General features: G+C 38.3%; 2 protein-coding genes across 4 annotated transcripts; one reads left to right on the top strand and one right to left on the bottom strand.

Annotated features, from left to right (window-relative positions):
• The first annotated feature begins 721 nt into the window (after positions 1 to 721).
• Positions 722 to 12,404, top strand: top1a (DNA topoisomerase Ia). Of its 2 annotated transcripts, XM_067388115.1 has the most exons (22): positions 722 to 864; positions 1,269 to 1,293; positions 4,390 to 4,486; positions 4,735 to 4,855; positions 5,020 to 5,066; positions 5,484 to 5,570; positions 5,759 to 5,840; positions 5,934 to 6,031; positions 6,225 to 6,340; positions 6,662 to 6,783; positions 6,870 to 6,992; positions 7,086 to 7,273; positions 7,357 to 7,501; positions 8,303 to 8,446; positions 8,686 to 8,871; positions 9,911 to 9,979; positions 10,097 to 10,211; positions 10,332 to 10,459; positions 10,591 to 10,685; positions 10,803 to 10,952; positions 11,041 to 11,090; positions 11,342 to 12,404. In XM_067388115.1, the coding sequence occupies exons 1-22, from the start codon at positions 832 to 834 to the stop codon at positions 11,353 to 11,355; spliced, it is 2,235 nt and encodes a 744-aa protein (XP_067244216.1). In that variant the 5' UTR covers positions 722 to 831; the 3' UTR covers positions 11,356 to 12,404. The 2 variants fall into 2 exon arrangements, with proteins under 2 accessions (XP_067244216.1, XP_067244215.1); XM_067388114.1 differs by having other exon boundaries at positions 11,041 to 12,403.
• A 373-nt stretch (positions 12,405 to 12,777) lies between these two features.
• Positions 12,778 to 24,321, bottom strand: zhx3a (zinc fingers and homeoboxes 3a). Of its 2 annotated transcripts, XR_010895337.1 has the most exons (4): positions 24,040 to 24,321; positions 14,727 to 17,839; positions 14,542 to 14,622; positions 12,778 to 14,196 (listed from the first exon to the last, which is right to left on the bottom strand). XR_010895337.1 is itself a non-coding variant. In XM_067388113.1 (3 exons), the coding sequence occupies exons 2-3, from the start codon at positions 17,675 to 17,677 to the stop codon at positions 14,163 to 14,165; spliced, it is 2,985 nt and encodes a 994-aa protein (XP_067244214.1). In that variant the 5' UTR covers positions 17,678 to 17,839; positions 24,040 to 24,321; the 3' UTR covers positions 12,778 to 14,162. The 2 variants fall into 2 exon arrangements, 1 of the variants encoding a protein (XP_067244214.1); XM_067388113.1 differs by lacking the exon at positions 14,542 to 14,622.
• Between the last annotated feature and the right edge of the window lie 2,481 nt (positions 24,322 to 26,802).

Below are 26,802 nucleotides of genomic sequence, written 5' to 3'. Positions count from 1 at the left end.
TAGGCGTAATGGTTTTTATAATGTACAAACAGCATATTCAATCCCCAGACACTAACTCTACCCCTAAACCTACCCATCACAGAAAACTTTCTGCATTATTGCATTGCAAAAAACAACATTTAGTATGTTTTTTTAAGCCATTTGATGTTCTTAGGACACAGGAAACCATGTTTACATTGAAATATCTGTCATTATACACATTTGTGTCCTCATAAACCACAAGAACACACACTAAATACCAGTAAGAGTCATGAAACCAATACTTCTAAAAGAACTGATTTGATAAAATGAACACAACTTCTAAAGTCAGTGTATAGAAGTGTTAACTCTGTAAAAACTGATGGTTGAACTTGTTAAACCAATAAATGATGTGCCAAGGTTTTCTTGATGCCTTATCGCTGTAATATTCTAGAGTATAAAAGGTAAATAATAGCTTGTCATGTGACAGTCAACTTCATTCCATCAAGGAGGGCTTTGTAGCTACTGGTATTTTGTTAATCAAATTTTAAAAATGTATTGCTACAATTGTTGTTGTTGTTATTACTGATATTAATAATTGTTTTAACAAGCCTATCTTCACTTGGTACCACGTGGCTCTTACCACCATAGTAAATTAGGGGTGACGTCACAGAGCGGAGCTGTGTGGGAGGAGCCAGGGGCAGGAATAACGCCTTTTTATCCTTTTAAACGCGTCTGACATGCGCAGTACTTTAAATTTCGGGCTTGGTCTGTTACACAACTGTGTCTTTCTTCATTCTGCCTACAGCTCCTCGCCGGCATTTTACTTTAACAGGCTTCTAACTGTGTTATTTTAAAATAAGACCCATAGAAATGAGTGGGGACCATTCCCACAACGATTCCCAGGTAAAGTGTTTGTGATTTAACGTTGTCAGTTATTTTAATTCTTTCTTGATGGTTTGTAGTCACTAGCTCGGCTGTTTAAATTCCATCCGCAGCGGCAGTTTTCCCCCAGCATGCTAAGCTAACAGGCACCAGAAGTCGGCTTTGAATGTAATAATTTTGTATTTTCAGCCCTTGCTGTCTTTTGCCGCTTTTCTTACATTAACGTTCACTAACAAATGCTTCATTTTGGGAATAAAAACTTTAAAGAGTCCCCTGTCCTCCGCAGCGGTGGTGTTTAAACGCTGTTTTATGAACAGGCTTGTTAGCTTAAACGCTAACCCTCCGACTAGCATCAAGTTGAAAGTTAGCAGCCTATTGACATGGCACGTTTTAACATTAACTTATACACCACTGTTTTTCCGCAGATCGAGTCGGGATCCAGATATAATGGTGAGTGGGACTTGTCTAATCACCACATTATGATAAAAACACATACGTTTTGTACATCTAACGTGATCGCTCAGCAGCTTGACGACCAGTTAGTTTTAAGGACAGAAATGGCGTCCCAGAGACTAAGTCCCCTCTCGCTCTCTGACAAGCGCCTATTGTTCACATTGAGCCCTTTAAAATCGTACTTGTACTGCTTTTAAATCAACGAAAAATGGCGATTTTGAAAGAGAAAGAGATTATTTGCCAGTTAACGTAGCTTGATCGTTTTTGGAGTTCGAAAAATGGTCTAATGGGGCTTGTGAAAGTGAGGGTTTGGGGGTTGAGGACTTAGTCTCTGCGCCATTTTCTTTTTCTCTGTCTAGCGGTCTGAGTGTAGTGAACGTTAAGTGCACATCGACGTGATTATGGAGGAGAAGGATTGAGAAACGTGTGTGACCTGTTTCGGATCCTCGCACGAAAATTAATACTCAACCTCAAATACACTTTTATTCGACGGGAAATCATGGAAAATGCACGTTTACTAATAAAACATTAACTGGAATTATGCAAGTATGTAGTATCTATGAAATTAATCTTTTATGAGGTATAATGTAATCTTTTCTGCGTCAAATAAACAATTACAACAAGATTTAATAAACTTAAATGAGCCAGTACTGTGGGATTTTGTTTTTTGGACCTAAAACTGATTTCACACAACTGTCATTGGTGATATTAGTTTGGTCATATTTGTTCAAAACGTGGCCAGCCAGAGATGAGTAGTCACTGCTTTTATTGTAGCTTTAGTTTTTTGACCTTTTTTTTTTTTTTTTTTTTTTTTTTAATAACATCCCCAAAAAACAAAAACAAAAATCATAGGCTAATGAGGTTATTTCCTTTTTCTATACAGTTTAAAACTTTAGCATGCCATGACAGGAAATCCCACAGCACTGTGGCACCCACACTTTTTTATGTAATGCATTATGAGGGTGCCACCTTTAAGTGTTTATTTAATGGATATAAATGAAAACTCATGATTTTATAGTGTATATTTTGTACACGTATGTGATTATCAGGGTTATGCACTTTATTTTACTGTTAACTTTATTAGAAACATATATAATTCATATATTCAAACATAAGTCAAGTTCAGACCTGGATTTTTAAACAAAACTGCAGCTGAACTTCATCAGTCATCATGCATTATCATTGTACTTTGATAATGAACTTTGTGTTCCACTGGAAAATAATAGATTCAACAATGAGGGTAGGTAAATTAATTTGACACTTTTTTTTTTTTTCAAAACTACAGTAATTATGCAACTCGTCTCTCATATGCTATTTATTTATTATTTTTTATGTTACACTTAAAGTCCACACAGTCCATACTCTGAATGTGCATGATGCTTCTGGTAATCAATTTTGCTACTCACTATAAGGGCATTTAAGATTTTTAACTCATTGCTGAGCTGATGCACGAACTGCCTGTTTACATTATGCCATTCCATTGAGTGTCCACCAAGTGCTTTCCAGGGTTTGGGGATGTATTAAAAACCCATGCTCAGTCCTGGAAGCAATAAAATTAGACCATGTATTTAATAAAACAGTGACGCAATGTGTAGAAACATGATTTTTTTTTTGCCCATACTTTACTACATTTCATACCATAAACAATAATATAACTGCCTCTTTTTTTTTTTTTATCGCACACGAGGAATGTGTGTTGACCCACCAATCTTAAAAATATGTAGGGACTGTTTTTGCATTAGCTTAGCATGTACTAAATCTAATTATATTTCAGGTAATTTTAGAATATGAAGCTTTTGTTTTTCTTTTGTTTGGTTCACTCGCATTTGTTTTATTCAAAAGGCTTATTTCAGTCATACAGACTCAGACTTCGTTACTGTGGATTTTGCTTTTTGTTTTGAAGCTCCAGCATGTAACAATTCTGCTGACAATGAACTTGTCCACTAGAGGGTAGAGTTCACAAATAAGTTTTTCCACAGTCCCAGATGTGCATGTTTTGCTGAAGGGCAAAACGAACATGGTGAATGGCTGGCCCATAGCTTTTTTATATATATATTTCCATTATTTGTTGGTAAAGTCATCCAATTTTTTTTATTTTACACGTAATTTTATTTTAGTTTTAAACAAAGGCTAAAAAGGAAGCCCTACACTTATTGATGAGTGTAATGCCTGAACAGCAGTTCATGTAAGGATGCATATCTAGAGGTAGAGGAAGGTTTGTCGCATTTGGTAATGTGCTCATGCGTGCTGTAGAAGATAAAGGATTTGATTTCACGTCTTAACTGAGCACTCCTGTCCCTCTTAATGCTTGAATGCACCCTACTGTAACATGAGGTACATTGTTTCTCTGTGCTCTTAAAGGATGACATTTGAGTTTGTTTGGATTCTGAAGCCCTGTACAATTCCCCTTCATTCTTTTAGTCCTCGCGATAGAAAGGGAGATCGTTTTGCTTTTGCCTTTGGGGAGGCTTGTTACAAAACACCTCCAGCTTTCTCACTGTCCGATACAGTGTCAGTAGGATATGGCTGGCTCTTTTGTAACCTAATCTGGTCTACCAACCTACACATTTCCTAAAGCAATAGTCCTCTCAGAGTAAACAGTCTTAGCTGAACCCTGCGAAGAATGGGTCCTCTATAAACACCATACATAGCTGAGAGTAAAAACTGGACACTTCACCTCAAGAAGTAAAGTGCCAAAATCTACAAGGTGTGACTAATGTGTCTGCAGTAGGTCGGCAAGGACAACCCAAAATGTGTCATGCTGTACTTATTTCAAACCAGTTGTCTGTAAATAGTCTTCAGTGTTTGGCAGGCTCATGCAGGTCACTCTGAAATGGATTTCTCATCCAGGTGTGAGCAAAATAATCCGCCGTAATGTTTCCAGATGAAATACTGTATTATTGTTTTTGAATGCCTATAGAACCAGAACAATTTCAATGTGGAGGTCTGTTTGATTTAATTCTTTTGTACACTTTCTAACTCCCAGTTTTCTGTGCTTTTGAATGTCTTTCCTGTTCCAGGGACATACTTTTGTTGCCAGGTGTTCATTGCCTTTTGAATGTGCTACTTAATCTTTAATTTCTTTGTTGGCAGATTCTCACAAACACAAAGATAAATACAAGGACAAAGAACACAAACATAAGGACCACAAGAAAGACAAAGAACGTGAGAAATCAAAGTACAGCAACAGGTGTGACGTCACTTTTATTCTCTCCTTTGGGTTTCTACGGTAGATATATAGGTGGTTTATAGCCAAGTTTGCTCTTTATGGAGTGTGTTTGATAAGCAGGGCGTGGCCTTTAGTGTTCAGACCACAGGAAGGAATGTTGGCTTTACTGCAACTTCCTTTGTAAACAATATCTATTTGGAGCTGATTTTGTTGATGGACCAGACCGTTATGGCAATTAGATCACAACATGTTTTATTGCATTTTTGCAGTGAACACAGGGACTCCTCGGATAAAAAGCACAGAGATAAAGATAAAGAGAGGCTGAAACTCAAAGATGGATCCTCAGACAAGCAGAAGGACAAACACAAAGAGAAGAAAAAGGAGGAAAGGGTGGGCAGAATCCTCTATAATTTCACATTGCAGCATTTTATCTGAACTGAATCCTCTGGCTATGGAGGAGTTGTAAATAGTCTTTTGTGATTCACACAATATTGAGTGCTGTTATTGACCTCTTTCTGTTTTTTTTTTTTTTCCTCCATTTTCTTCCTCAAAAGTCTTTTGATGGCAAGCCCAAAAAAGAGAGAGAGAATGGATTTGCAAGGTGAGTGAGAATCATAAATGTGATGTAAATGATGCAGCTGTAAATGGCTGGTTCAGAAAACAGTCTAAAATGAGACACTCAAAATAATATCCTACTTGGTCAGCAATCTTGGTACAAGTAAACTTCACCCGCCAATATTGGGACTCATTCAGCTTTCACGTACACCAGTGTTGGCAAACCTTTTAAACCTTGATTGTGGTCCCACCCGTGGTCTTCTGTTTTGTAAAATAGTATCTATACTGCTTCCTCTGAACACTGAATTTTGTTTCTTAAAAGATCAAGGAGAATTTTTTTTCCCTCATGATCCCTTTAAGATCAATGGCGTGGTTGTAGTCACAATTAGAAACATGAATTAAGGAGTTCTCAGATAATGAAAACGAAGAAAATGAATAATGCGTTTCTCATCCTTTTATACAGCCCTTTTAAGTCTGAACCCGAGAATGATGACTTCTACCACTCTCCTAAACACGAGAAGTCTCTGAAGAGGGAACGCGATGATGATGAGTAAGTGACGTGTTCACGGTGTTAACATCTTAAACTTACATGTGATATTAAGAGAACCTAGCAATCTTCTGTAGTCACAAGTGCATTGATCATCTGTTTAAAATGTTAAGCATTCGAGTTATGGACATTCGTTATAACTGAAAGGGTTGTGAATGCCAGACATTTTAAATTGTTTTGTTTCCCTTCAGTGCTGAGTTCAAGCCCAAAAAAATTAAAACTGAGGATGACAGAAGCGAAAAGAAGGCAAAGAAACGGAAACAGGAAGAAGAGGTATGTTGAAGGCATTGGCTTATCTCTTCGAATTGGACTTTCCAATTTTTTCTTTAAAAATTTTTTTTTTTTAAATCTTCTGCTTTGCCATAGGACGTAAAGCCCAAAAAGAAGACAAAAGACAAGAAAGGAGAAGTTGCTTCAGATGGCAAGAAAAAAGCAAAAAAGGAGCCAGAAGATAAGTGGAAATGGTTAGTCTCACATCCCCTCATGGTCAAGTAATTGTAGGCTGACTCTTCTTCTTGAGTCTGTTTTGATTTTATTTGGGGATATGGCGCAAATCACAAATGTCCTTGTTCCGGCACTTTGCAGAGCCATTGTGGTTGCCTGTATTGGGATGTTGGTTTACCTCCTTCCATCTCTGTGCTTTTTCATACCATTTAGGTGGGAGGAAGAGAGGTACACAGATGGTGTGAAATGGAAGTTTTTGGAACACAAAGGGCCTGTCTTTGCTCCACCATATGAGCCTCTTCCCAACAGTATCAAGTTCTATTATGACGGTACGTAGTGTAACGACTCTATAGCAGTGCATGAGGTGGGTAGACCAACATGTTCTAGAGTTACTGATTGGATGGCCATCAAAACTGTCAGAGAAGCAGATTATGTAAACTTCAAATGTTTTAAGACTGTTCTGTTTGTTACTTTAGTCTGTTAAAGACACCCAAACTCAAATTTCTTTACCTTGGACATTGGCCATTATCTTCAATTAATAATTGAAGAATTGATTAGTAATTGGCTTTGTAGTAGAAGGGTTATGATGCTGAGGCTTTAGCAGCTCTTTTTGCAGCTGTTCTGAATCTGTTTTTATGGTCCGTCACCAGGTAAACAGATGAAACTCAGCCCTGAGGCAGAGGAGGTGGCCACCTTCTTTGCAAAAATGTTGGACCATGAGTACACCACCAAGGAAATATTTCGGAAAAACTTCTTCAAAGATTGGAGGAAGGTAATGTTGCCGTGGAGTCATCCTCCCCCTTGCTTTTTTAAAAACTGTGTGACTTTTAATAATCTTGCATGATCTTTTCATCTTAGGAAATGACATCTGAAGAGAAATCCAAAATCACAGATCTGAATAAGTGTGACTTTTCTGAAATGAGTGAATATTTCAAAGCTCAATCCGAAGCCAGGAAGGCCATGAGTAAAGAAGAGAAACAGGTAAGATTAAACATCAAAATAATTGTTGGAAAAATTGGGATGTTTTGTCTCGAGTCCAATAATTATTATTTTATTTTTTTTCCCCACCTTAAGAAAATTAAAGAGGAGAATGAGCGCCTTCTGCAGGAGTATGGCTTCTGTGTCATGGACAATCACAAAGAGCGCATTGCCAACTTTCGTATTGAGCCTCCTGGCTTGTTCCGTGGCAGAGGTGACCATCCCAAAATGGGCATGCTGAAGCGTCGTATCCGACCTGAGGACATTATCGTTAACTGCAGCAAGTAAGGAGCATTCATCACAGCCTAACATCAGCCCATCTGCTGTGAAGAAAAAAAAAATTTTAATCCTATGCTTCTCATTCTAGGGACTCAAAACATCCTAAACCACCTCCCGGCACAAAATGGAAGGAGGTACGTCATGACAACAAGGTGACATGGCTGGTGTCCTGGACTGAGAATATCCAAGGCTCTATTAAATACATCATGCTGAACCCTAGTTCAAGGATCAAGGTAATTTAGTATTTACCTTTTTAAGACTATGAAATTATATTATGTTTTTCTATTAGGCAGCCATTACTTCAGCAATCAGTGACACATGATCCTTCAAGTGACATTTCTTTCAATGTTGAAAACCGTTGTGCTGCATGTTTTTGTGTAAACCATGATGTATTTCTTTTTTCCAGAATTTTTGGAATTAAAGAGTATTCAGAACAGCAGAACAGCATTTATTTGAAATGATCTTTTTTTAAAAAAAAAAATGTAGGTCTTTACCGCCACTTATCAATTTAATGCATCCTTTCTGAATAAAAGTATGAATTTCCTTAAATTGATCCCAAGCTTTTGAACGGTAGTGTATATATATTGGTATTAAATCGGTATTATCAGTCTTTTTTTAAATTTCTTGGTTAAATTTAAAAACGCATAATGAGAATGTACAACATGAATCCATTTTCCAAACCGTGTTTTTGTCTTGCCCTGAATCATTATGGTACCCTTATAATAAGTGTTTATATTCAGACTATTTCAGACCGGACTGGTAGGACCCGCCACAGAGTATCACAGTAACTGCGTGACTCGCCACTGACGTACACGGTGAAAAGTAGCTCCGGCTACAATGTTCTTCCGCAAGACGCTTGCAGTTCTGTTTATTAACCGCTAGAGGGCCAAAAATCGCAGACTGCAGCTTTAAATCACCACATTATGGCTGATATTAAAAAGGCTCAAAAATCTGTAATTTTGAAGAAAAAATCGACCATATCGGTATTTACCAGAATTATAATATCAGTGCATCTCTTGTTGTATTTCTTGCAGGGAGAGAAGGATTGGCAAAAATACGAAACAGCCCGTCGGTTGAAAAAGTGCGTGGAGCGGATCCGTGCGCAATACCGCGAAGACTGGAAATCAAAAGAGATGAGGATCAGACAACGTGCCGTTGCTCTTTACTTCATTGACAAGGTTTGCATTGCTTGGATCAGTGTAATAGCCTTCACTTCAAGCTCATGACCCTGAAAGCATGTGATGAATAGGTTAATTCAGAATTACTCTATAAAGGCTCTTAAAGCATTTGGTTCACTTAAAAATGTTTCTGTCAATGGTTGTACATTTAATGTGAGGTTTGTAATATCTTTTTGAGCTAAAGCAGAAGTTGAAAAGCAGAACGCTGTTATGCATCTCCTTGTTTCTATGTGGTGTAGCTGGCTCTGAGAGCAGGTAATGAAAAGGAGGAAGGAGAGACGGCTGACACAGTGGGCTGCTGCTCACTTAGAGTGGAACATCTATCTCTCCATCAAGAGCTGGACGGGCAGGAGTTTGTCGTGGAGTTCGACTTCCTCGGTAAAGACTCCATTAGATACTACAACAAAGTCCCTGTTGAGAAGAGGGTAAGTTGTTTTGGGGTTTTCCCCCTCTCTTTCTTTGCATAATATTTACCTTCAGAAGTGTGCATAGGATGCATTGTTCAGAATGTAGAAAATATAAAGTGAGCTCTAAGGCAGCATCACATGCATCCTTCACAGATAAAGCGAATCTTGTAAGGTATTGGAAAAAGCTCAATCTGTCCAAGATGGGGCAAAATGAAAATGTTCATTTATAAATACTTGATATTGAAAAGATTACGCAGCACTCTTGTGTAGTGGGCAGATTGCTGATGTAGAGCGTTCCAAATCAGTCATTTATGAGGTTCCTTTCAGTTAGGATGCTGCCTGAGGCAACTCATTAGGTTTTGGAACTGAGCTAATATATACAAAACTCTGCAGCCTGTGCCCTTAAACCAAGAAGTACACTTGTATCATTCTCCAGCAACTTTACAGGTTACTAATCGCATGCAATAATATTCTAATTACAGTTTTAAAGCTTGTCACGGTCTAGCACCTTGGTATTGAACTGGATTGATTAGTTTTTATGCTGACGTGCACACTCTTTGGACCTCCGTTGCCAAGATATTAACCAAGTTTTGATTTGTCCTCAATGGACATTTAGATGCCCCTAGACTTTGGAGTGCTTTCCTTTAGTGTCTGTGTTTTGTGTCCCACATATTTTCAAAATTTAATTAAAATCCTATTTGCTTGTTGTTAAATCAGTGTTGATTGTGTCTCATTCTGCAATCATCAATTCATGCCAGTTGCTGTTTCCAATTCACTTTTTTTAATTTTGTTGTCTGTCAAATCTTTGTTTCATCTGTTTATGTAGTTCTTGTTGGTATTTTTTTTTTTTTTTTGGTTGGTCTTTTGTACATTGCAAGTGTCCTTGGGTTTGTGAAAGGCGCTTTATAAATCAAATGTGTTCTTCACCAATTTACTGTGCCGTGTACAAATGAAAACTCCTTATCTGAGTGTTATTGATTAGCACAGTCGTGTGTTGGTTCTGACGCCTTTGTGTAAAAAAAAAAAAAAAAAAAAAATCCCATTTAAAATGTTACAGGTTTTCAAAAATCTCCAGCTGTTCATGGAGGACAAGGAGCCAGAGGATGACCTCTTCGATCGTCTCAATGTAAGCTGTTGTTTTCATGTTATTTATTGCTTGGAATACCAAGTAAATTTGCTTATGCTAAATGCATCAAATTAAGACCAATGTCCTCAATTGTAAAATGACTACACTCTTTTGCAGACCTCCATTTTGAACAAGCATCTTCAGGAGTTGATGGATGGACTTACGGCTAAAGTGTTCCGTACTTACAACGCCTCCATCACACTACAGCAACAGCTGAAAGAACTCACAAACTGTAAGTTTCATTCACTGTATATAAAGAATGGGATTGGGGCAAGTTACTGGAAATGGAGTCAATCATGTCATGTATGATATGTGAATTGACGTGTTTTTTTTTTGTTGTTTTTTTTCTAAGCTGAAGAGAACGTTCCTGCGAAGATCCTCTCCTACAATCGTGCTAACCGAGCAGTAGCCATCCTGTGTAACCACCAGAGGGCACCACCCAAGACATTTGAGAAGTCCATGCTAAATCTTCAGACAAAGGTATGAGACATTTGTGACCTTGTCCTCATTGTCCTTATGCTGGAATTTTTTAGTTTTTTTTTGTTAGTGCAGGGTCTGTTTGACCATCTAAATGTTTGCCTTTCCTGCATTCACTTGTTCATTAAAACCAGATTGAAGCAAAGAAGGAACAGCTTGCTGATGCTAAAAGAGAACTGAAAAGTGCCAAGGCTGACGCCAAAGTACGCAGAGATGAGAAATCCAAGAAGTGAGTGTCAAAATATTTGCTTGAAGGGCGCCCAACTAAATTTGGCCCCTCTGACACTCATTGTGCATTTGTATGTGATTGTATGCTGCTTTAATGTTGATGGTTTTGGCAACCCAGGGCCGTGGAGACCAAGAAGAAACTTGTGCAGAGGGTCGAGGAGCAGCTGATGAAGCTGGAGGTACAGGCCACCGACCGGGAAGAAAACAAGCAGATTGCCCTGGGTACCTCCAAGCTCAACTACCTGGACCCACGTATCTCAGTAGCCTGGTGAGATGATGTTTCATTGCTTGCACAGAAATAGTCTTTTGGATTTATGCCCCTTTATAATTTTGATGTGGTGTTTATTTCCTTCCAGGTGCAAGAAGTTTGGCATCCCGATAGAAAAGATCTACAACAAAACTCAGCGTGAGAAATTTGCCTGGGCTATTGACATGGCTGATAAAGACTTTGAATTTTGAATCCTCTTTGTGGTTTTACTTTTCCCTCCACCCCTTTTTTTTTTTTTTTTTTTTTTTTTTTAAATAGATACTTTTAGTCTAAGTGATTTCCAGCAGGTTGTGAACCTGGCAAGGGAAAGATGTGAAGCAAGCATAGTGTCGAGAGGAGGCCTAAATGTCATGATTTGGGTGACTGATCTTTTAATTTTTTTTTTTTAGGCTGTGACCTGTAATCTTGTAGGCTTTATTGGGTCGATCTTGTAAGAATGAAGTATGGAGAGCCTTTACACAAGGTTGCATGGTCTTTAAGCCATGAACTGGAAAATCAGTGGCTTGACCTTTTTGAACACTTTTACTGTCTCACTTCCCTTCCATCTCTGGACAAAGGGGGCCCGAGGATGTCTGAACTATGAACTTGCGTGGTCCTATAGCTACTGTATTCAGCTACAAATTGCTTTGTGGATCGTTTCATTTTTAGTTTTGCTGTATTTTTAGCCCTCCTGTATTAATAATGAATTCTATATTTTAATAGAAGATTAAAAAAAAAAAAAAGAATTGCTTAAGTACACCCACACGCCTTTTTAGGAGAAGAAATGTGTACACCAGGTGTGGTATTTTATGGGAAATATGACCATGTAAAGCTGTGTGTTTGAGTGTTACATGAACTGTTCACTTTTAAACTGGAGTTGGAACTCTTGTGTAAACTATATACAGACCAGAAAGTAGGATGCTTGGATGAGCTGCAGGGGACTACAGTTAACTATTATTTTTCTTAAACATGCAGAATGTGAATTATATTATTTTTTTTTTTACAGTGCATATATCAGGGTCTTGTTTCCAGTGTAAATGTGAACCAATTCTCTTTTCTCTCCCCCCACCTTTTTGTCTTCTGTATCATACAGCTTGTGTCTTCATGGCTTTGAGTCTCCACCTGGTTTTTAACTTGATGTGTAATGACTGTTCCCGTAAGATTAAAAAAAAAAACTCCTGTATCTGTTACTTGAAGATATCACTATTAGGATGTATTATTTCAGGGTATGGTGGAATGGGTTTTTTTTTTCTGAAGGGTATGTGAGGGAAATCAACTTTGCCAAAAACAAAAATCTGTGTTCTGATTTTACGCTGTTTTATTTTGTAATTGTCAAGATTTAAGGATAGACTTATTTTAACATCAACTTGAACAGAATTTTTTTTTTTTTTTTTTTTCCACTCCAGTCTGGAAAGAAATGTTAGTGACAGCCATGTAACCTTTTCCAACTTATTGAGCTCATGCCATAACATCTGATCACTTTTTTTTTTTTTTTTCTTTTGCTCAATTGTAGGTTATTTAAAAATAAAACCCTACAACATGACTTGTATGTTGTTTTCAAAGAAACTTGCTTGGTTTTAGCTTCTTAAAATATGAACTTGTTTTATCCTAACGGTTGAGATTTTATGAGAATTCAATGTTTTAAGATGTTTTCTGCTCAGAATAATGGGTTGAAGAACTTCCTGTGTTCCCAGAACCGCGTGAAACAAGCACCAAGTCTTGCTTTGAGAACAGGCCTCAGGAAGAACTCGGAGGGGGAGCGTAAAAAGACCCTGCCTGTTTGTCTTGGAAGAACGGCCTGTATGATGTATTAGCCAAGCTGTAGTCTTAGGCAAGGTTTCATTCCTTTTGAAAAGTGCACCCGGGACCTCTCTGTGACTCTTGTGCTCAGCAAAGTATTCTAATCATTTATTCCCTTGGTTTCTTTTCCCCAGATGGTTTCATCTTTAATGAAACTGATTGAAGCAACAGTGTGTTGATCATTTTCATGTGCTTAATTTTAGCTGCAATTAATGTAAATCCAAGCAATTGTGCATCTGCTTTACTATGTTGGAACTTTTGTTGGAAGAGATCTTAGCCATTTCAACGGCATGAAATGCATTCAAGACACCAGTTCTTAAATTTGACATTCTCCATTTATTACCAAAAGATTTGTAATGTGTAGAAAGGATAACACTCCAGTGCACTGTGTTCTTTTAGACAGACCTGCACAATGGGAACGGATGGGAAGGTAATACTGTTAAGTCCAGATATTATCTTTACGTGTTAACTTTTAAAAGAGAAACCACATTGGATATAAATGCAAATAATAAGGGATGAAAAGCACCTGTTATTCACTTTGGATGGTCTGAACTTAGCAGCATATAAATGATGCATAATGTGTGTGTGTATATATATATACTATATTTATATATATATATATATTTATATTGTAGCCCAACTCAAACACAGGGAATATCCAGTTAGCAGAGCACTTGATTTGACTGTCTGTGAGAACTGTAATACCCCTCGGATTGTAAGCACACCGTTTTAAACTTTCTCCACCATAAATTAAATTTTTTTTTTTTTAAGCTTTTCACATATATATAATAGTCTTGCTAATGCTTATAAAAACACCTCCGAAGATATAGCAGCAGTTCTGTTGGGATTCAAATCCCCAATTTATACACACATCAACACAGTTGCTGAAAGCTTGTTTGTGCAGCCAGTCATAGAAATAGAAAGGTGACGTTTAAGGCAATGTCTGGCCAATTTGTTGTGTGTGCAGACAGACACCACTAAAGCGAGTTATAGTGCATGATTTGTCACTAACTGCTCGATGTTGTGTGGAAAAATAAGCCATGGAGAACTTATTTGATCTGGACATGAAGAAGGAAAACTGGTTGGAAAATCCCAACAAATATCATAAAACCCAAGGCATTGCAGAAGTGCTGATCATCTGACATATTACGAAGTATCACAATATCTAACTGACATTCCTAACGTCCAGTACACCCTCGATAGTGCAGTTTCAAGCATATACATAGTTTCCTACACAGAATTTACCTAAATCAAATCAGACCTACATTTGTAGCGGCTACTCTGGATTGGCCGTCTTCCAAAAACTCAAGTCCATTGACCATCACAAATGTGTTACAATCTCATCTGCTGTCATATTTAAAGAAAACAAGAAATGTAATGTTCCAGATGAATACGGGATCCTCTGCCTCTTCGTCTTGCGGAGTGAAGTCCTTAAACTTTCAGAAGCTCTCCTCTCAGACAGTCCCTGTAGGGGAAAAAAAGATGTGTAAGAACAGCCCAAACACAACGAACAGCATCACACCGTGAACTCCACAAGAGAGCCGAGAGTCCAGCACTTTGCTACACACAATTTTCATTATTTATTCACGTTAAGACACACTTTGAGTAACTCTATAATTCATTAGCTCTGCCTTCACTAATGCCAAAAATAGCCTTTTAAATAAAGCACATAAACGTGCGTGCCACTGACTAATTTAAAATACTGTATCAAAAATCAGTTGATCAAAAGGCCAAATGCTGTTAATATGCACATAATTTAATTCACATTTCCCAATTAAACTAATTTTAAAATTTGCACTACTTTGATTACCTTAAACAATGTAATGTGATGTGACAATCCAAGAGTAGTAGACAGCAGTTGAAGACTCAGTCAGTCTCAACAAGTCAGTTGCTAGAAAAACTACAATGGGTCTCTTGGGAAAATGCTCAAAATTAGCTTTTTTATTTTTCTCAAATAAACTGATTAATGGTCCATCAATGGTCTGCAGCTATTACCTTGATTGACTGTCTTGTGCTTGATGCCCCCTCAAACTCTGGTTCCCCATTGGTTGCTGATGCTCCTCATCCTTTATCTCCCAGTAATCTTGTTCTCCTGCAGTTGATTTGTCCAATTCCGCCAGAGCCTCCTTTGATTTTTTATTTATCGGTAACTTTGGAGCTTCAGAATCTAGACTCTGAAAAATACTTTTCTGTTCTGGCCGTAGATCACGTTTAACTTGCTCAGTTTCAAGCCCCGCAAGGTTATCTGGTTTATGTGGTTCAGTGTTACCTATGTCAGATATACGCTCTTCAGCCTCCACCGGTATGTGCCGATAGCTCTCGTGCCATTCTGAAGATTTGTTTTTATGGCTGGGACCACTGTCATTGATCAAGTTCTCCAACGGCTTGCTGATTAGCTGCTTGCTGTTGGTCTTGTACAAACTCTCTTCACTGTTCAACCCAATTACATTTATCTTCATAGGGCTCACGGTTGACTCTTCAGGATAGTCGCTGTTCCTTTCCCATTGGTCCACTTCTTGTATGTATTGTCGTAAAAGCGGCATGCCTTCTTTAGCCTGGTTAGTGTTATCATTTGTGAAGGTATGTAGTGTGTTAACAAGGTTGCTATGCTCGTTCTTGTCAGACTTGTAAAATGTATTTGTTATTCCGCTGTGCTGTTCAGAAACCCTTCCTTCGTTTTCTTTTTGTGTTATGTTTCTGTGCAACCTTTCTTTATCAAAATGTGATTGCTTGGAGTCTTTGTCTAAGGCAGGTAAGTGCTTGGGGTCATGTTCCTTGTAGTGGACGGCAGTAAAGTCTGTGGACTGGACCTGAGGTGCTCCCAGCAGGGTTTCTGGAGAATGTTGCTCCTGATGAGCAGAAAGGGATGGAGAGGAGTGCTGACTCGGTTCCTCCAGAAGACGCGAACTTGCTGCAGGATTAGATTGGAGGGAGCTCTGGGGCAAGTTACTAAACGATCCCCCCAAAGCAGACTGGGAGTCTGTCAAAGTACGTACATGGTATGGTTGACCTTGGGGAGCAAGAAACTGCTTTTGTTCTGGGAATGAGTTATGTATAAAGCTTTGCTTCAGAGTGCCTGGTTGCTCAGGTAATATCTTGCCCTTTCCAAGGGATGGATCCATGAGACTTCCGGGCTTTGGGACCAGGCTATGGGTAAGGGGTGCTGTGAATTCTTTAGTTCGCATGTTGCTGCTGCTACAAATGACAGTAGTGTCAGAGTTGCTTTTGCTGGTGTGATCTAAGATGTTTCCCTCCCTTTTAGTGCAAATAGTACTGTGGCTGGTGCTTTTATAAGTGCTTCCATTGTTATATTTGCTGGTGGTGGCGAAGCTGCTGTTACTGCTTTCCTTCGCGATACTAGGTGCTTTCTGTTGGCCATAAATGGAAGTTGGACTGATGTTAGATTTGCTGGTGCAATTTGTGTTCCTGTCATTGACTTGACAGTCAATTTTCCTGACTATGTTCGTCAGATTCATAATGCTGCCCTCACTGTAACTGCTGTTTTGACTCTTGGGAGTGCCAGGCAAGCAGCTAATACTAGTCTTGATGGATGAGCTGATGCCAGTCTCACCTTTTCCAGTGTGTCCATGATTGCTCACGCTACCTCCTCGGCCTGCAATGTTGCAATTCTCAGCTGTCCGACAAGATAATTCATTTCCAGTTTCCTTAGTGATGACAGCATGATGGATGTTTACCTGTGGCGCCTGGACCACTGGATGCTGCTGCTGCTTAAGGGATGTGGTCTGGGTCACACTAGGCTGACTAACTATGACCCCTCCTTTCCAACCCATTACATTTCCTTTTGGTATCTGATGTATATAGTTAGAACTCAAAGAGCCAGACTGGACAGAAACACAGTGTTGGGAAATGTGGTGATAGGACTGATTCTGTGCCGTTTTCGGCGTGGCTTGGAATACAGTGTTGAACATCTTTCTACGCGTGTCCTCGATTTCCTCAGGAGACCAACTAATCCCTTGCTTTAGCCTTTGGGCCGTGAACCAGAGCTTGATCTGCTCCTCTGGGAAGCCAGAGACCACCGTCAAGTAACAGAGCTCTGCTTTGGTAGGGTAAGGAAACTTACCAAAGGATGTCTTAAGAAAACTGCTTAAATCCATGGCTGGATCATAGGTGGGGATGCTACTTAGGGGGATCATGACCTTTGGGAGATCAACGTTTGAATCAGGTGATGACGGATTAGAGTTCCACAGAGGACCACGGTTATGCATCCCTGGTATTCCATGCGTGTTTAGGACTTTATGGACCGGAGGGGCAGTAGTGCCACCGATGATATGTGATGTTGTTAGGGGTAAGGTCCTTAATGAAGTGCCATTGGTTACAGTTGCGGGCTTTTCACTGCTAGGCTCGGCCCGGTGTACCTCAACAGTATGGGAGACAACAATTTTTTTGTGCCCCCCTTTGGTCATTTTCATTATGGGTGTCTTGGTAATGGATATTCCAGATTCACTGGAATCCTCTTCTGTAAACAGGGTTTGCTCCACTGTGATAGCTCCATCTCGTTTGGTAACCTGCAAGGATACTCTCTTGTGTGTGGTATGGAGTTCAGGGTGTGATTTTGCGTTATGTAAAGCGAGACCTTCAAACTTCACCGCTGAAACCTTGCAAGACAGGCAGTAAAAGTTTGGTTGAGCATGAAAGTCCATGTGACAGTTGTCCATATGGTGAAGAAAAAGGTTCAAGTCTCCGGACTCAAAGCAGCACAGAGGGCAGCTATATGTTCCCCTTTCCCAGCATGAAGTCTTCGGTTCGGCTTTCAAGAGATCATGGAATCGTTGTGTATCCTCATCTTTTGAAGAGATACTGAGGATGCTGTCTTCAGGTATTGTGGGTAGGAGCTCAGGTAAGCATCCTAGTATGATGTCCTCCCGCAAGTGCTTGTTTTTTGATGGAATCATACAGGGAACAGTGGATTTCCTCTTGCTGGCCATAGTGTAGGATTGTGCAGATGAGTAAAGAGTCAGAAACAAATACTGGAATTGTATGAAGTTGAGGTGTCATCAGCCAGCCGTGATGAACCAGCAATTGGTGAAATCTTCAGCTATCAGGACTTCCCATTGTAAAAGGGAGCAAAATAACAACTCCCTGTGAACCTAAGGAGAGAAAACATGAAATTTTTGTATAAAACACTGATAAAAAAATAGAAATTAATGTCAGCATGGGATATGCATCACAAAATTTATCCTAAATGAGAGACAGGTTATTGAAATGCTCTCACCAACCACTGTTAAATGTTTATTATAATAGAATCACTAATATGAAGTAAAAAAAAAATTTCTCTCTGCCTACTAGAGCTAAATACAGTTCATTATTGAGAGACATTGTACTGATGCGGTGAAATAAAATCTCTTTTTTTGAGCAAAGAAAATGAACAAAATGTACTTATAAGAAGTTTTCGTTATAAGGGAACTAAAATAAACGGATACCAAGATACCGTTTCTTGTTATAAATATACTCCAAAAATGTTTGTTTCCAAAAATGTGACAGTTTATATTCTTGCATAGCACATCAAACCCAGATCTCTGTGATTTCTACATATGTTCACTCACACACACCCTTTAAATCTTTTTGCTGCACTTTTCCACACACTACACTTCAGGCAGTGAGGGAGCATTTCAGGATAAAGTTCATACGTGGTTCACATTTTTCCGCCTATTATGTTTTTAAATATGTAAATATCTTGTAATGATTCTTACATCGACCATATGTAGTTGATTTATAGGTTTGAAGCTTAAAATATAAGCAAAGTAATTATGGTGTGTAACTGTAAACTTATATAAAAAAAATAATGCCGCTAGCTAAAGATTTATGAAAGTATGTGTTGTCTTCATCTTGGAAGCTGATAGCAGAGCACATAAATTAGTTTATCTTGTTTGAGCAGTTTTATTATTTTAGCTAAAAACTAGCTGGTGAGTAAATCTGGTAATATAATACTTGATTTTCCATGCATTACACATCTGCAAAAGATTCTAATTAAGCCACCCAAGACTCCTGTTCGGTGTTTAGCTCTAAATTTCCTTGACCTTCTCTTTCATCAGACTACAAATACATTTTGAATGAAAACAATGTGGTGTCCATGTGTATATATTTTTTTTCAATATGGCCAGCTGTCTTTTAAAAAAGAAGAAGGTTAAAACCATTCAGAAGTAAAAACATTGCCCAAAATACACAGTGCACCCAGACATGGCAGTGACGTACTCTTGCAACTGACTCTTTTATTTCTCATGACGGCTGCCTTCCTGCCAGAAAAATAAATAAATAAATAAACATAAAACTAGGTCACCAGCATCTTATGCTGTAATCCTGGTTCCCTGCATCCAGACGTGGGCATTTACTGTATGTTCAGCCTGCTTATGAGTCCATGATACTCAGATTTCATCAATGGATGTTAACCCCTGACATGAATCAGGGTTAGTGAAATTTTGCCAGACGGCTCTGAATAGAAACTATATAGGAAGTTGCATAATAATATTAACAATGTTCATAAATGTGTGTGTAAAAATCTTTGGACCGAATAGAAAAAAAAAAAAGCTATGTTTGTTATTAAAATCTGTGCAGCATATCTTACACACACAAGTTTTATATTTGTTATAGAGCTCTTGTTGAGTTCAAATCATGTGGAGTTTGTCTGAACGAATGAGGGCACCAACTATTCTCTCAGATGGTAACAAAAATCTGCTCGCCAGATTCTTCTAATATAAACCATAAAGTGCTAGTTAACTACAACAGACACATTAATATCTAGATAAAGCTTTGAACCACTAGCCTGATTAGCACCGGACAAGTAGGAGATGGTTCAGAAATGTTATATAAAAAACAGGTCACTCTTCAAAGAATGGGATGCTTTATCTGGCAACCGAGACGTGCGATTAGACACAGGACAAGAGGTTTCCAGACAGTGAGCTATTGAAAAGGGAACTCAGAAAGAGAGGCCTCGTGTTTCAGCACCAGGGTGAACCAGCCTCACACAAAACAGTCTATCCTGCTACTGTGCGTCTCAGTACTTTCGTAGCTTTAGCAGTGAAACCGGAGGCCTTTTTATCCCAGCAACCTGTGGAGTCAAGGCATGCAGTAGATCTGGCTGAAAATTAGCACAACAACACTGACCTACATTCACGTCTTTGAACAGTTTGAAACTAAAATATTACATCATGTTACATGTTTCACATTTAATAAGTCTGGCTTTGCTAGATAGTGATGCACAGTATTAAATGCAGTGTGAGGGCAAAGGCCTGGCAATACAGGCCTTACACAATAAAAGATCCTCTCTCATTATTGATTAAAGGCCGAAGCATCCCAGACTGGACGTCCTTTATTACATGGAACGACTCTGAATAAGCCTGCAAAGATATCAATAGATTCTCAGCATGAAGATGTCTTTTATAAGGCAGCCGAAATAAAATCTTGATTTTTCTGTGCAGCAACAAAATGTGCTCAAAAGAATTTTTTCATGATAAGGGGTCTAAAATAAACAATGTTATAAACAGTCACATTTTTGAAGCTGCGATTATGTTTGTATTCTTTCTTACATACCATATTGCACCCACTTCTCTTTTATTTGATCATATGCTCACACACACACACACACACCCCTAAATCCTCTTCTTTTTGGTGCACTCCTCCACACACACTACACTTCAGGCAGTGCGGGAGCATTTTAGGATAAAGTTCATCTGCGGTTCACATTTTTCCTCCTGTTCTGCTTAAACAATTATGTAAATATCTTGCATTGACTGTTAATTTGAGTATCGACCATATGTAGTAAAGTCATTTCTGTATATGTATTTATATATACAGTCAAACCAAAAATTATTCAGACGTTTTTGATCAGTTTGGTATATTTTTACTAGTGGGTGCAGGACGCTATAGTTCATTTACGTAAGTGAGGATAGCAAAATAACGTAAACTGTGACATATTATACCCAAAAATTCTTCATACAGTACTACCAGTAAAACATACAATTTTGGAACCAAATATTTTTCAGACACTTTGACCTGACCATGTTTTGCTTCAGTGTTATCTGACATAATTAAGATTAATTTTTTCTGACACAGTTTAACTCTGAGATCTTGTCATATTTCATTTCCATTTTATAGTGAATAAACTGTATTAATGAATGACATGTTCAAGGTGTCTGAATACATTTTGATTTGAATACATATATATATATATCCCTCTTCAAACTCAAAAATTGGCACAAGATTTGTGCGAGTAACGTGCACTGATTAAACCTCTCAGACTTCTGCTTTGCTTTTAGCTCTGAATTTTCATGAGCTTCTCTTTCATCAGACTATAAATACATTTTGGATAAAAACAATGTGGTGTCCATGTGTATATATTTTTTCCAATGGTTCCAGCTGTCTTTTAAATAAAGGAGGAAACCATTCAGGAATTTAAAAAAAAAAAAAAAAAAAACTAAAATGACGGCCCAAAATACACAGTGCTCCCAGACACGACCATGACGTCCTCTTTTATTTCTTAGACTGGATCTGCTTTATTACACGAGGCTGAGCTGAAAAAGCTCGTAAAGATATCAGTCAATTTTAGCATGAACATCTTTCATAAGTGCTGCATGAATGTGACTTTTGTTTAACGCCAAGAAGCCATAACAAAGGTCAGTGAGCACATGCTGTAATAATTATATTTCTATAAGTACAAGGAAAAAGCAGGTCATCATAAGAGTCTGTCGTGACTATTTTTTCTTCATTCTACACAATGGTGCTCCCATTTACGAGGGAAATATGACACTAAGCCGGAAGCCATATGCAGTGCCCTCAATGCTCGCATGCCATTGAAATATTTCCTGAATGTGTGTGCCAGTACATAAGATGGGCATGTGACTACATGCCATCATTGTACGATGCTGTTTGCAAGATATATCAGTGACGGCGTCAAACACGTCCACATTAATTATGTAGAGATCGAAGCACCACTGAGGCATCCAACAGTTCACCTTCATTATAGGATGCGACTCATTAGCAAAATGCCACCAACACAAGCGGTTGTACCATCAGCTATTTCTGGGCTGCCCGTGTTTATGTTTAAATCCAGTCAATGAACCTTATGCGAGTACTACAGAAAGCTGGGTGCCATCAGAAGTGCCCACTTTGCCCCCCTTACCTCAGTGACTGCTGCACGGACTCTTGGGAGGCCAGTCTGTGCTGCCACTCATGTGTTAACATTGCCATAGCAACCCCTCTCCTTTCCCTTTCCTTGCCCACAACACACAGAGGGGACTAAATCCTCTATTCTTCACCAAAAAAAAAAAAAAAAAAAAAAAAAAAACACACACACACACACACACTTGGGGGACATTTTTGTAGCCCTCCAACCCAAAAGAAACAAAACTCCAAATATTTTATTTGACTGTGCAATTTGTTTATGCCAATACACAAATTGGAAACAAATGAGGATCCGTCCCTTTTTCCGCTCTCTAATCATGGCAGGTTTTTTTTTTTTTTTTTCCTTCACTAAGAGAGCACCCCAGAATTTTACAAAAGGCGGTATTTGCATTTCAGAATTACTTTGTGACACAAAAATCTGCCATTAAGGGCACGGAAAAGATTCAGAAATTCGCATGTAAAATAAGTACTTTGTACGCCTTCAAACAGGAGAGAAATAATCATTGATGTGATGCGCTGAGTTTGATCACCGGTGCGACACACTCATTAGTTACAAAAAAGAAAGATGGCGGAGCACCATGAATTGTACTGAGTCAAGTGCCAGGTCTCGGCGAATGCCAGACTCCTCCATACAAAACCGCGCTGGAACAGCTGAAATACTTGTATGGCCGACACTCCGCCGTTAAGCCAAAAGTTTGTCTCAAAAAGTACTGAGGTTAATACGGGCTTTACGGGGAGGTTTTGGGGATATACTCCTATTGTGGAGCTCATTTCTGTCTGTTACTCCACGACATTCATCCACTCTTTAGATTTACAAATTTAATAAGGTAATGTGAGATATCACAGAAGGGCATTTTTGTTATTACACGCACAGTGAGCTTTTCATTATAAATAATTTAATCATTTTGACTGCTTTTATAGCACGGATAGAGGACATAGAGCCTCCATAATTATAATTCTGCTTAGAAATCCAGTTGGCATTAGGCAGACAATTCTCTTCTCTTAATTCAAAGAATATTACATAAACCGACAGCTTTTACTGAAATCAACATACAATAAAGTGCACACATGAGCACCTTAATATTTAGTCCTTCATTTTGTGCCGTCATGCTGTTCTAATTGGACACAATAAGAACAGAGCAAACTGTGCATGTGTACAAATCTTTTTTTTTTTTTTTTTTTTTTTTAAGATTTTCTGTAGTTACAAATACTTTGGGAAGGTCACATTCTAAATAGTTTACTGTTTTAATTGCTCAAATTCAGGATGAAATGCAATATTGCCTAGCCTGATTACAACACTGCAGCAGACGTTCACCCAAACCACATTGCATGCTAAAGGACCTACAGAAAGCATGCATCCTACACTTCTAATATATTTTACAATGTTATTCAGCACGCTAACTTTAAAAAAGTATTGTACTTTGGCGTAAAGTGCTGTTTACTGAACAGATGCTTGCGGCAGAGAGTTGAGATGAAATACTCCGAGAGCCTATCATTCAAAATAATGATTTATAATGTGTGGTATCAAAGCCAGGGTTATGATCTGGAGTTAAATCTGAGTTTGAGTACATTCTGTACCCATTAACAGTTGATAGCGCGTGCTTGTCCAGATCTGCGCCAGCTTTAAACTACAGGAACCCCCGAAAGCGTTCGTCATCGTAAAGATCACTTTTGGAAATCGATTATGTGCCGATATTTCCGTGCTCATCGCCGGTGATCAATCCGAGCCACGGGTCCCATTTTGACCCCCGTTTGAAGTGGAAATCTGACGCGTGACGCTCCGAAATGGACAGACTATAGTAACATCACATAGGCACGTTGTAGCGTGCGAATAATTAAATTGGAAGCAGACGAGAACACTGAGTAACAAACTGTAACAAACTGGTAAGTTAACCCTTTCGCTTCGTATTGAGACACTAGTAACCTCCATCCGGCTAGACGTTTCTCGGGAGTTTGAGTGTCTAGCGCGGCGCAATATTTTGGCTATTACCAAAAATTTTAACTAAGCACTCCCATCTACTGTCGCCATTTTATACATAGAGGCGACTTCACGCGCCGCATATGAGTAGAATAACAAGGCACGCTTCTCTCTACTAGAACTACTTTTGAGGACTGTTCGCGTCACCTAAATAAATCGCTTTCACTTCTTTGAAAAGTCAAAGTTCCCTACCTTTTCGTCGGCTCTGGTGAATGCGAATGGAAATCCGTTATTGATACAGAAATGAATAACATTTAGGTTTCTCTCCGCTCCGGGTCTCAGGGGAACAGGAGGGGCCGAGACCTCTCCTCAGATGAACCCTGTGAACTAGCGTGAACCCGTCGGGTCACCGCGATAAGGAGCATCTACTGCTTTATGGCACACTGATTATGTGCCCGGCTGACATGGGCGCTGCTGGAGTGGCGAGAAGGGAAAGAAATGTACGCCAGGCGCTCTCAAATAAGGGCACGTGATTAAAGCGCGTCACCCAAACCCAAAATCCTGATCCTACCCCTCTCTGTTCTAGGACGGGCTGAGCAGACACACTGAAGGGAGTGACTCATGCGCAAATGTCTAATATAGCCAGAAATATGGAGCAGCGCTTTCGGTCAGTAGGTCGTATAAGGACGAGGGGGGAAAACAACCTAGCCTACTATACCGATCACGAGCATGTGCCTACTACATACAGGCTACTACAAATGCATGTTTGCAACAACCGCATGAACATACGAAATATTGCGCGCAATAATAGAAAGAGAAAAGGAAAAAAAAAAAAAAAAAAGGAAAAAAAAAAAGAACAAAAAAAAGAACAAAATCTCTATAGCCACACGACACCAAACTAGAAATTGTTGCGCTACGTGTTAGGCTATACATAGCCTATTATTATTAGAGTAATATAATATAATAGCATATAATATAATATAATATAATATAATATAATATAATATAATATAATATAATATAATATAATATAGGATTTCCATTGATACAAAACTATGGCTGGGGAAAGTTAGTCAATGCAATATAATACATATTATTAGAATAGAATAGAAAATAAAAGAATAGAATAGCCAGAAATTGGAAATGGTTGTGGCATGCAATACATATTATTGTTAAAATAGAATAGAATATTATATCTAATGTTACACAACCATGGCTGGGAGGAAATTATTTTGCAAGATGCTGCAGAATTCATATTATTATTGGTATTATCAATAGAATAGAATGGAAACATCTCTATTTCCACACAACCATGATTTTGTGCAACATGCAATTAAATACAGATATTATTATTATTATCAATATTAACTTATTATTATTAGAATAGAATACTGCCACAATTACCAATTATTATATCTTCAAGTAATAATCTTTTATACATTACACAATATTTTTATTACTAGTGATAATAAATATGCACAGCTGCATGCAAATGTGTCCTTGGTTATGCCATTTTTACCAGTCCATGAACAGTTTCAGAAACACTGATTACAATATATTTTGAGAGGGTCATATAGGGTGTAAGTAAATCTGAGAGTTCCCACAGCCTACTGTTGTGCTCTCCAAACTGATAACGACTCAACCAGAGCGCAACAAACACCAGCCTGTCTATTATCAACAGGTTGTGTGATACTCAGTCCTTGTATGTGGGCGCATATAAAATACATATAGGGTTTCAAAGTCTTTACTTTTCTTTTCTTAGGACGTGGTGGTAGACCTGCTATCCAGGGGCTCCCCCTCACACCACAGTTGCAATTACACCTTCAGATGTGCAGCTTTTTTTTGACAGTACAGGCAGAGATGAATCTGATTGGATAAACCCCGAAAACACCTACTGTCCATTACAAGACGGTTGCCATGCGGTTTGTGCTTTTTCTTCATTAAGGCCTTAGCTTTCATTTTTCAGTGTGAATGCATGGTGGACATTGCTTAGCTTTATAAATATTATATAGAGGACTCTGGGGTTAGTTGTCACAATGACTATATCTCAGGAATATGGTTTTGAGCAAAAAAACCAATGCCATAAATGTGTTTTCTCACACAGTGGTTTAGAAAACATCTTAAATTAGATTTTTTTTTAATGAATTTTGTCCACCAAACTATAATTTTTGTCATAAATATCCTTTTTTTTGCTATAGCGGTTGAATAATCAAGTGAACATTAAATCACGCTACCATACAATCAAGAAGGTGTCAACTATATTATGAAATAAATGATATGATTGAAAGGCCGTGATAACTCTGTTCTCAGGACTAGGGTAGTTTCATAAGTATCACATTTGGGAAAATCATGTATTTTAAATATTATAAATGCATACAATTTATTAATTACAATATTTAATTATGCATACAAAATAATGGTTTGGTATTTTATATTAATTTTAATTGTTGAAAAGCCTGTTTAATATCAGACTAACATCTAACTCAATATAGTGACAACAACCCTTTTTGACAAAAAGTCAAAGTGTGTTAAATAAACTGTATTTTTCATGTAATATGTGTGTGTGTGTGTGTGTGTGTGTGTGTGTGTGTGTGTGTGTGTGTGTGTGTGTGTGTGTGTGTGTGTGTGTGTGACAGCTAACCCCATTCTGCTCTTTGTAAGCAAAGGCCTGATAACAGCAATCATTTTATATGTAGCTGACAGATCATTAGTTATTTTTAAACATTATTATTTTTGTAATTAATAATAAAGTATGAAATATATTCAGTAATAAGTAACACTGCTGCTGAATATCTCAATTATCAAGTTAAAATAAGTTATTCCAACAAGAATGGGAGTTATGGATGAGGGCTGCTTAGAAATGCTACCATAACCTCAGCTGATTTTATATTAGCTGTTTATATGGAGTATTATTACCTGTATTTTATGAGGCCATAGTTTCACAATACTACGCCATCGTGAAAATTTCACATTCAACAACACGAGGAGAATCACACCACGCCGCCTTTGTTTGCC

Source organism: Chanodichthys erythropterus, chromosome 6 (genome assembly GCF_024489055.1).
Source record: "Chanodichthys erythropterus isolate Z2021 chromosome 6, ASM2448905v1, whole genome shotgun sequence".
NCBI classification, from domain to species: domain Eukaryota; kingdom Metazoa; phylum Chordata; class Actinopteri; order Cypriniformes; family Xenocyprididae; genus Chanodichthys; species Chanodichthys erythropterus.
Note: the sequence above shows the minus strand (reverse complement) of the source record. Positions and strands in the feature narration are given on the sequence as shown.

Coding starts and splice junctions, on each gene's coding strand:
- zhx3a (XM_067388113.1), bottom strand. CDS start 17,677: ATGGCCAGCAAGAGGAAATCCACTGTTCCCTGTATGATTCCATCAAAA. Junction 14,197..14,726: donor GCACAAGACAGTCAATCAAG/GTAATAGCTGCA, acceptor TTTCCCCTACAG/GGACTGTCTGAGAGGAGAGC.
- top1a (XM_067388114.1), top strand. CDS start 832: ATGAGTGGGGACCATTCCCACAACGATTCCCAG. Junction 6,784..6,869: donor TCTTCAAAGATTGGAGGAAG/GTAATGTTGCCG, acceptor TTTTCATCTTAG/GAAATGACATCTGAAGAGAA. Junction 10,686..10,802: donor AGAGATGAGAAATCCAAGAA/GTGAGTGTCAAA, acceptor TTGGCAACCCAG/GGCCGTGGAGACCAAGAAGA.